This window comes from Sapajus apella, unplaced genomic scaffold (genome assembly GCF_009761245.1).
Source record: "Sapajus apella isolate SASKATOON/1434 unplaced genomic scaffold, GSC_monkey_1.0 scaffold94, whole genome shotgun sequence".
In the NCBI taxonomy this organism is placed as follows: domain Eukaryota; kingdom Metazoa; phylum Chordata; class Mammalia; order Primates; family Cebidae; genus Sapajus; species Sapajus apella.
Genome location: NW_022437034.1, coordinates 3,586,307 through 3,596,791, shown reverse-complemented (window position 1 = coordinate 3,596,791; position 10,485 = coordinate 3,586,307). Strand labels below are relative to the sequence as shown.

Here is a 10,485-nt window from a genome sequence, read left to right as displayed (position 1 = left end):
TTTTTTTTTTGAGACGGAGTTTCGCTGTTGTTGCCCAGGCTGGAGTGCAATGGCGCGATCTCGGCTCACCGCAACCTCCGCCTCCTGGGTTCAGGCAATTCTCCTGCCTCAGCCTCCTGAGTAACTGGGATTACAGGCACGCACCACCATGCCCAGCTAATTTTTTGGATTTTTAGTAGAGACGGGGTTTCACCATGTTGACCAGGATGGTCTCGATCTCTTGACCTCATGATCCACCCGCCTCGGCCTCCCAAAGTGCTGGGATTACAGGCTTGAGCCACCGCGCCCGGCCCCGGTTTTTTGTTTTTTGAGACAGAGTCTCGCTCTGTCACCCAGGCTGGAGTGCAGTGGCACAATCTTGGCTCACTGCAACCTCCACCTCCCAAGTTCAAGCGATTCTCCTGCCTCCACCTCCTGAGTAACTGGGACTCTTTTTTATTTTATTTTAGTAGAGACGGGGTTTCGCCATGTCGGCCAGGCTGGTCTCGAACTTCTGACCTCAGGTGATCCACCCGCCTCAGCCTCCCAAAGTGCTGGGATTACAGGCATGAGCCACCACGCCCGGACTGGGTATTACAATTTGACATGAGATTTGGGTGGGGACACAAATCTAAACCATATCAAGTGAATATATGGAGGTGATAGAGGCAAAGTGAAAGATCAAATGTTAAAAATAATGACAAAATGGGCTGCTAACAGGAACTGAAATTTTAAGAATGCAATAAACAAGACACACTGGTTCTAGTTTAAGTTCACTTGGCTTCTGGATGAATCTATTGTGATGATTATAGAGAGCTCTTCATTACCAGCATAAATGGAAATTAATCCTTTTCTTTCCCTTATATTTTACCTCACTTAAGAGTATGTCCAGAAGCAATAACATGATTTATAGGTGTGGCTAGATCAGGTTTGAGGATAAATGAGAGGGAAGGCAATGGAAATTGCCTAGTCCTTCCTGTCTTGTCTTTCATGAGAACCCAATTCTAACATGATTGCTAGTGTTTAACAGTAAATGTCAGGGAAAGAGAAAACTGCAAGAGAAAAGTGATTTGTTAAGGTCTAAAAATACATATACTTTAAAAGAAAGATATGCATCCTGAACTATTGGCCATGCGTGGTAGCTCATACCTGTAAACCCAGCACTTTGGGAGGCCAAGGTGGCGGATCACCTGATGTCAGGAGTTTGAGACCAGGCTGGCCAACATGGTAAAACCCCGTCTCTACTAAAATAAAATAAAAAATAGTCCCAGTTTCTCAGGAGGCCGAGGCAGGAGAATTGCTTGAACCCCGGAGGCAGAGGTTGCAGTGAGCTGAGATTGTGCCACTACACTCCAGCCTGGTGGACAGAGTGACTGTCTTAAAAAAAAAAAAAGAAGGAAAGAAAGAAAGCTATGCTTCCTGAACTATTAAGACAAGGGCCAGTGCCTATCCCAGTGGGCTCAGTTGGAAGAAGACTGGTGCAAAACCAGTAGGGAGGAGGCACAGAGCTGGGCAAGGAGCGCTCACTGTGCAGGCAGTTAGCTGTCAATCAGTCACCCAGGCACATGAAGCCTTAGTGTACTCACACCACAGACAAGCCTCCTTATTCCCACCCCCTTTATATATTCCTATAAACATGTATGTACGTATATAAAAATATATATGGCATAAAATGTGCCATTGTAACCATTTTTAAATATACAAGTCAGTGGAATTAATTACATTAATTACCTTCACACTGTTATACAACCATCACTATTTTCAAAATTTTTCCATCACCCCAGACAGAAATTCTGTATACATGAAGCACTAACTCCCCATTCTCCTCAGCCCATGGTAACCTCTAATCTACTTTCTGTCTATAAACTGAATATCAGGCATTTTTTTTTTTGAGACAGTGTCTCACTTTGTTGAGCAGGCTGGAATGCAGTGGCATCATCTTGACTCATTGAAACGTCTGCCTCCTGGGCTTAAGCCATCCTCTCACCTCAGCCTCCCGAGTAGCTGGGACTACAGGTGCCTGCCACCATGCTGGGCTAATTTTTTTTTTTTTTTAAGAGTCTCACTCTATCGCCAGGCTGGAGTGCAATGGCACGATGCCAGCTCACTGCAACTTCCATTTTCTGGTTTCAAGCAATTCCACTGCCTCAGCCTCCCAAGTAGCTGGGACTACAGGCGCGTACTACCACGCCCGGCTAACTTTTTGTACTTTTAGTAGAGACAGGGTTTCACTATTTTGGCCAGGATGGTTTTGATCTCTTGACCTCGTGATCCGCCCGCCTCTTCCTCCCAATTTTTTGTATTTTTTATACAGACAGGGTTTTGCCATGTTGCCCAGGCTGGTCTTGAACTCCTGAGCTCAAGCAATCCACCCACCTAGGTCTCCCAAAGTGATGGGATTGCAGGTGTGAGCCACCGTGCCAGCCCTAGGCATTCTTTTTTTTTTTTTTTTTTTTTTTTCAGATCAAGTCTTGCTCTTGTCACCTAGGCTGGAGTGCAATGGTGCAATCTCAGGTCACTGCAACCTCTGCCTCCCGGATTCAGGTGATTCTCCTACCTCAGCCTCCTGAGTAGCTGGGATTACAGGCACCACCATGCCTGGCTAATTTTTGGTATTTTTAGTAGAGATGGGGTTTCGCCATGTTGGCCAGGTTGGTCTTGAACTCCTGATCTCAGGTAATCCACTTGCCTCAGCCTCCCAAAGTTCTGGGATTACAGGCGTGAGCCACCACACCCGGCCAACTGAGGCATTCTTACTATATATACCTCCTAAAGTATAGAAGCAGTAGAAAAGAACAGAACCTGAGGTGAAAAGGAGTGAGGTTATGGATAAAAACTAAATTATCATTTTCTTAAACATGACTTAAATGCAGTTGAAAACTTGTTTTATGACTGAACTGTTTTATCTCCCGAATCAGAGAAAGCAAAACAAAAGTCCCTCTGCTGTGCTAATGCACCTTTCTTTTTTCAGTGACCATGCAGCAGGTGGCCAGGACGGTGGCTAAAGTGGAGCTCTCAGACCACGTGTGTGATGTAGTGTTTGCGCTCTTTGATTGTGATGGTGAGTGGGGCCCTCTGGAGTCAGGAGGGGAAACAGCCTAGCTGCCTGTAGAGACCCTATGTATAAGGGAGCCTTGCAGACAGCATCAGTGTACCAGCCCATCCTCTTCAAGCTACCCCCCTTTTCCACATCAGCAGCTCAGCCCTCGCCATGCAGACATTGAGAAATCGAACCCCTGGCCCTGGCTTCTGTTTTCCATTTCTTCTTTTTGTAATTCCAATTTGCCTGTAGGCCCAAATTAATTTATGACCATAAGGATCTTAAAAATGGAAACAAAAATGTCAACCTCAACTTGCTACTTAGTGGATATGGAGCACTTAAGTATCTGTGTCTTTAGAAAGACAGTACTGATCTCTCCACCTCCGAGGGCACATGCCAGTCTGTCGTATTCCATCTCCATGGCATTCCAGCTCCACACAGTGGTCTGTTTGTCTGTGGCCACTCTGCTCTGTCATTTAGCCATTCAGGAGATCTGGTTCTGGTTCTACCTTGACATTATTTTTTAGGTAGAGTAGCTGATATACTAATAAAAACATCAACAATGGATGCTTACATTTTTTTCAATGCATACTATGAGCGAGAAAGTTAATCTGCTATTTAATCTTCTGACCTAGGTATTGTTATTGACCACTTTTTACTGATGAGAAAACTGAGACTCGAGAGGTTAAGTAAATTTCCTAAGGTCACAAAGATAATTGTATTTGGGAGGCTGGGGCAGTCAGATCACCTGAGGTCAGGAGTTCAAGACCAGCCTGGCCAACATGGTGAAACCCCATCTCTATTAAAAATACGAAAATTAGCCAGGCACAGTGGTGTGTGCCTATAATTCCAGCTACTCGGGAGGCTGAGGCAAGAGAATCACTTGAACCCAGGAGGCTCACTCTTACAGAGAGCAGAGATTGCACCACTGCACTCCAGCCTACGCAACAGAGTGAAACTCCATCTCAAAAAAAAAAAAAAAAGATAATAGTAGATGGCAAAACCAGGATTTGAACTAAAGCTGTACTGCCCCTCTGTTCTATTTAATATATTACCAACCTCTCTTAACCTATAGCCAGTATTAGTTGTTCATCAGCCTCTAGAAAGCTGGGCTAATGGAATTCAAGAACCTGCGCAAAAGCTCCAGTCTATGGAGCTTCTGGTCCCAGCATGATGAATCACCTCTGGGCTTTTTTATTCCTTAACTTGGTTCTGTGAGCTTTTTAAGGGTAGTTGCAGGTCCTTTTCACCTTCCTGTCCCCTCATAGGACCTTGGATAGTACTTCGCACATAATAGGTATTTATTAACTTGAATTATTTATATTATTAAGTTGAACTTGAGTGTTTTAAATCTCTAGCCTTGGCTGGGCTGGTGTTTCACACCTGTAATCCCTGCACTAGGAGGCTAAGGCAGAAAGACTGCCTGAGCCCAGGAGTTTCAGACCAATCTGGGCAACATAGTAAGACCTCGTCTTTACAAAAAAATTATTTTAATTAGCCAGGCATGGTGGCACATGTCTGTAGTCTCAGCTACCCAGGAGGCTAAAGTAAGAGGATTGCTTGAGCCCAGCAGGTCAAGACTGCAGTGTGCCATGATCATGCCACTGCACTCCAGCCTGGGTGACAGAGTGAGACCCTGTCTCAAAAAATAAAATTAAATCAATAAAATAAATCTCTAGCCTATACCCATAAAATCAAGGTAGAACTCAAAGGAAGCTGTAGGGCTAGTTTAAGGAGATGGCCTCACTCTCAGGTAGGGTGGGTTTACTCTCTACAGCTGCCCTGTTCACAGTATGATACTACCAAGGCACATGTGGCTATTAGCTACATTTAAATTTAAATTAGCTAGTGGTTACTGTATTGAATAGCACAGAGAGAAAACATTTCCCACATCCCAGAGAGTTCTAATGTACAGCGCTACTAGACATATATTAACTTTCTCCAGATTTTTGTTTTCACTCTGATCACTTCTAGGTGATTTATATTTTTTCCAAAAAACATTTGTTTTTATTGTTTTTATATTTTTTGAAGCCAATATCCAAGAGCTGGCCTGTGAAGTAAATATGGGAATAAATGCAACTAGCTTCTGAAGTCCCCCTGTTTCCCTAGAAGTCCTGGGACATGATGTTTGATTTTCTAGATTTTCAGAAAGAGCTCTGTCAATATCTACCTAAGTCATCTTTGGAAAATTATTTAACATCTCAGGTTTATTTTCTTTTTTTTTTTTTTTTTTTTGGGTTTTAAATTTCTTTATTTCATTGGGCAGGTTTATTTTCTTAATCTAGAAAGAAAAAGGTATACTTAATAAAAAGCTATTGTTATTTTTACCATTACAAGATCTTAGGTCAAAATGCCAGGCCAGGTGTGACGGCTCATGTCTATAATTTCAGCACTTTGGGAGGCAGAGGCAGGCAGATCATCTGAGGTCAAGAGTTCGAGACCAGCCTGACCAACATGGTGAAACCCAGTGTCTACTAAAAAAGACAAAAATTAGCTGGGCATGGTGGCGCACGCCTGTAGTCTCAGCTACTCAGGAGGCTGAGACAGGAGAATTGCTTAAACCCAGGAAGCGGAGGTTGCAGTGGGCTGAGATCATACCATTGCACTCCAGCCTGGGCAACAAGAGTGAAACTGTTTCCAAAAAAAAAAAAGCCAAAGGAAAGCCCATAGAGTAGCTCACAACTATAATCCCAGCAATTTGGGAGGCTGAGATGGAAGGATCGCTTGAGGCCAGGAGTTCAAGACCAGCCTAGGCAACATAGTGAGATCTCATCTCTACAAAAAAATAAGTTTAGCTGGGCACGGTGGCTCACGCCTGTAATCCCAGCACTTTGGGAGGCCAAGGCAGGTGAATCATGAGGTCAGGGGTTCTAAACCAGCCTCGCCAATGTGGTGAAACCCTATCTCTACTAAAAATACAAAAATTAGCCAGGCATGGTGGTGTGCGCCTGTAGTCCTAGCTACTTGAGAGGCTGAAACAGAAGAATCGCTTGAACCCAGGAGGCAGAGGTTGCAGTGAGCCGAGGCTGTGCCACTGCACTCCAGCCTGGGTGACAGAGCAAGACTCTGTCTCAAAAAAAAAAAGGTTAGCCAGGGTGTGGTGGTGTGTGCCTGTAGTTCTAGCTACTGGAAGGCTGAGGTGCGAGGATCACTTGAGCCCAGGAGTTTGAGACTGTAGTGAGGTATGATCCTAGCACTACACTCCAGCCTGGGCAACAGAGCAAGACCCCATCTCACACAGAAAAAAATGAACGAACAAAATAAACTGCCAGGGGATGGAGAATTCGATTTTCAAATAAACTTCTTCATCACAAATTCAGAACTGAACTCACAAATCACACATGCATGCCAGTAACATGCAGTTATAGACCTGGTTCATAGTTAAGAAAATCCACTCATAGTGGTCATCTCTGTCCCTAGGGAAGCAGAGCAACCCCACAGTAGTTTGAGTGAAGTGACCTCTTTTTCTTTTGACACAGAGCTTTGCTCTTGTTGCCCAGGCTGGAGTGCAATGGCACAATCTCAACTCACTGCAGCCTTCGCCTCCTGGGGTCAAGCAATTCTCCTGCCTCAGCCTCTTGAGTAGCTGGGACTACAGGCAGGCACCACCACGCCCGGCTTATCTTTTAACTTTTTGTAGAGACAAGGTCTTACTATATTGCTCATGCTGCTCTTGAGCTCCTGGGCTCAAATGATCCTCCCACCTCAACCTCCCAAAGTGCTGGGATTACAGGTGTGAGCCACCATGCCCAGGCTGGAGTGCAATGGCACAATCTCACTGCAACCTTTGCCTCCTGGGGCCATGCAATTCTCCTGCCTCAGCCTCCCAAGTAGCTGGGATTACAGGCACCTACCACCACACCTGGTTAATTTTTCATATTTTTAGTAGAGACAAAGTTTCACCATGTTGGCCAAGCTGGCTGGTCTCGAACTCCTGAGCACAAGGTTATCCACCTGCCTCAGCCTCCCAAAGTGCTGGGATTACAGGTGTGAGCCACCACACCCAGCTTCGGCCTCATTCTTGCTACGCCAAATTATTCATTACTTTTTAGCCAAGCAAGGCTATTTTTTAACTTTTTATTATATAGCAATATAATATACATATGGAAAAATAAATTTTTTTTTTTTTGGCTGGAGTCCAGTGATGCGATCTCTGCTTACTGCAACTTCCGCCTACCAGGTTCAAACAATTCTCATGCCTCAACTTTCCGAGTAGCTGGGATTACATGCACCCACCACCATGCCCAGCTAACTTTTTGTATTTTTAGTAGAGACAGGGTTTCACTATGTTGTCCGGGCTGGTCACAAACCCCTGGCCTTAAGCGATCTGCCCACCTCAGCCTCCCAAAGTGCTGTGATTACAGGCATGAGCCACTTTGCTCAGCCTCTGAAGTACAAATATCTTAAGTGTACAGCTTGGTGAGTTTTTCACAAGCTGAACACATGTGTACAACCAGCATTATTTAGAAACATCACATTACCAGGACTAGAGAGCCCCACTTGGTACCTCCAGTCACTTCCTTCCCTGAGGGTTACCACTTTTCTGACTTCTAGTAACACAGTTTTACCTGTCTTTGTACTTTATATAAATAAGCCAGGGTTTTTTTGTTGTGGTGGTGGTTTTGGGTTTTGTTGTTTTTTTGTTTTGCTGTGGGGTTTCCTAACTCCCACACTCTCTTCAGCCAGAAAACATGAGCCAGTTTAGGTTTTGGGTACTCTACAGAAGCAAACCATTTATTCTCGCTTTCCACTCTCTTCCCAGACCGATCATGAGTAGCGGTAGGTTTGTGGGTTTCCTGCTGTCTTACCACCACCAGTAATGGGCGTCATTCTTTTAATCAGCAGGCTCCTGGGTGTCTTGCAAAGGGTGACTGCACCTCTGCTATTACAGTGGTTACTGTTCCGTGTGGCTTGAGTGATCTCTGCTTAAAACAGATCCTCTCCAAAGTCTCTTCCAGCCCTGAGATTCTGATACTGAAGAGGGTGGATTGGGAAAGCATGATTTGATTTTGGTTTTCAGCATGAAGCTCCCTCCCCATGTCTCCATTGCAGCAGAGAGACTACTGATGCAGTCCCCTGACTCCCACACTCCAGGTGTGCCGCCCTCCCGTCCATCCCCACACAGCCAGCCAGAAAATCCTATCCAAAACGAAACCTGGCTACTTCTTACTCTCCTGCTTCCAGCTTTTTTCTGATGTTCCATTGCCTGGAAGAGAAAGTGCCAACACTTTAGGAGCAATATAGACCCTTGGGGACCTGTCTCCTGCCCACCTCTCTTTTTTCTTTTTTCCAAGAGACATGGTCTCACTCTGTCACCCAGGCTGGAGTGCAATGGCCATCATAGCACACTGCAGCCTTGAACTCCTGGTGATTACTGCAGTCACCAGGTAGTAATCAAGCGATCTTCCTGCCTTAGCCTCCCAGGTAGCTGGGACTACAGGTGTGCACCACCATGCCCAGTTTATTTGAAAAAAATTTTTAGAGACAGGGTCTCACTATGTTGTCTAGACTGGTCTTGACCTCTTGACCTCAAGAGATCCTCCTGCCTCAGCCTCCCAAGTAGCTAAGATAACAAGTACAAGCTACCACACCTGGTTCCCTACCTGCCTCCTTAGTTCTCTTCCTGTACCCCTGCCTCTTTCGTGTCCAGCTGTACCTAACTGCCTACTTGTCGTTCTCCGGCAGCCACACTATCCTGCCTGTACCCTTGCTTATGCTGCTTCTCCTTGGAATGCTTCCCACATCTCACTCCCCTTTACTTGGCCAATTGCTAATCCTGTGAGAGTCTACTCAGGCATCACTTCCAGGAAGCCTTTACTATGTGTATTTGCACTACCCTCAGCCAGGGTAGGACATTCTTCCTCTCTGCCCCCATAGCATCCTCTGTTTACTCACTGTAGCACCCACCACACTGTGGTAATCATTTGTCTCTCCCACAACCTGGGAGTATTTCAAGAGACAAAGCACAAAGCTCATTGATCTCATTGTTGTAAACACTTGGCACAAGACCTGGCATATACTGCATTTTCATTCAACTTCTATCACACTACGCTGAACTGTCACTGAGTCGCAGTTGGAAATATCAAGGAAGGAACAAACTAATGGATTCTAAGACAAGAGAATTGAGTTTGGCTGTGAGAATGTCTGGGCTTTGGAACCCGCTTTGTGTGGATAACAGAATTTTCTCAGTGGCTTTGTTCCAAGGCCTCCACTTATCCCTGTTGTGTTTGCCTCTTCCTCTAGGCAATGGCGAGCTGAGCAATAAGGAATTTGTCTCCATCATGAAGCAACGGCTGATGAGAGGCCTGGAAAAGCCCAAAGACATGGGTTTTACTCGCCTCATGCAGGCCATGTGGAAATGTGCACAGGAAACTGCCTGGGACTTCGCTTTACCCAAACAGTAACCCCACACCGCAAGAGGGGACCACCTCTCCACCCCCAGTAACCCGGGCCCCCTCCGCAGACCTCGCCAGAGCCATTTGTGCTGCAGCTTCTGGCAGTAGTCTCCCTTCCTCCTGGGGATGACCTCAGGATTCTGTCGGTTTCCCCTCTTTACCCTTCCCTGTGCCCGTGTTCTGCTGGGCTCTGATTCTGCCCAGTGATTATCCCCATAGGTTCTCAAAAACATGAACAAGTCTGAAAAGCTCAGACATTTGGCAGCCTCAGCAGCACTACCCATTGAGGCACCCTGTGGATAAAGAACGCAGGGAACCATCCACACACCTGCCAACCCTGGGAAGCATCCAGTTCTCAAATTGTTGCTGCTGCGGATTTATTTTAACAAGAACATTACTTGCCTTCCCTCCTGCTGGTATTTTAAAGCTACAAGTAGGGAAGGTATCTGGCAGGCAGAAAGAAGTCCATGATGATAAATGATGATGAGGATGACCTGGGCACCCTACGCTAGCGTGAGAAGCCTGCACCCCAGGAAGCATCTGTGTTAGTCCCTGGGATGGCGCTGAGGCCTGCTCTAGGAAGGCAGCCTGCTCAGTGGGAACACAGCAAGATTCAGAATTTAAATAGTTGCTTCATGGCTCTCCCCACTCCCTTTTTTTCCTCAGAGCCTCCCTAAGATGACTCCAGCGTGACCCTGTGCTTAGTGAGCAGCAGTGATTGAGTTCATGTTCCCTGCAAGTGCCATTTATTTCCCCTCCGGGATGGGCCTCTGAAGCTGAGGCCTGGCGCAGAGCCTGTTTGCCCTCTGTTTTAAACACTTGTAAAATATCACTTTAATTATAACCGTTTGCAATAAACATCCCCAAAGTTCCCTGTATCCTTTATTTTAGGGTCCTCTAGGTCCTTTTCATTTTACATGGATTTGAGATCTTGCTGGAAGCAGACCTGTTTTCTTTCTACCAGGGTCTGGTTCTTTCTGAGGAAAAGCTACTTTAGGCCCAGACAGATAGTGAGGGCTTTTGGAGGTTAGCGGTGGCAGTGTCCCCATACAGGTTGGTTAGCATTTCATT

General features: G+C 45.7%; 1 protein-coding gene across 7 annotated transcripts in view; it reads left to right on the top strand.

Moving 5' to 3' along the window:
• MICU1 (mitochondrial calcium uptake 1) overlaps positions 1-10,286 on the top strand; it is a 236,443-nt gene extending 226,157 nt beyond the window's left edge. For 6 of the 7 annotated variants that reach the window (XM_032256311.1, XM_032256308.1, XM_032256312.1 and 3 more), the window contains 2 exons: positions 2,951-3,040; positions 9,263-10,286. In XM_032256311.1, the coding sequence (XP_032112202.1) occupies positions 2,951-3,040; positions 9,263-9,423 (251 nt within the window). In that variant the 3' untranslated portion in view covers positions 9,424-10,286. The remainder of the gene's footprint in view (positions 1-2,950; positions 3,041-9,262) is intronic. The other variant, XM_032256313.1, reaches the window with a different exon arrangement.
• Positions 10,287-10,485: the final 199 nt, after the last annotated feature.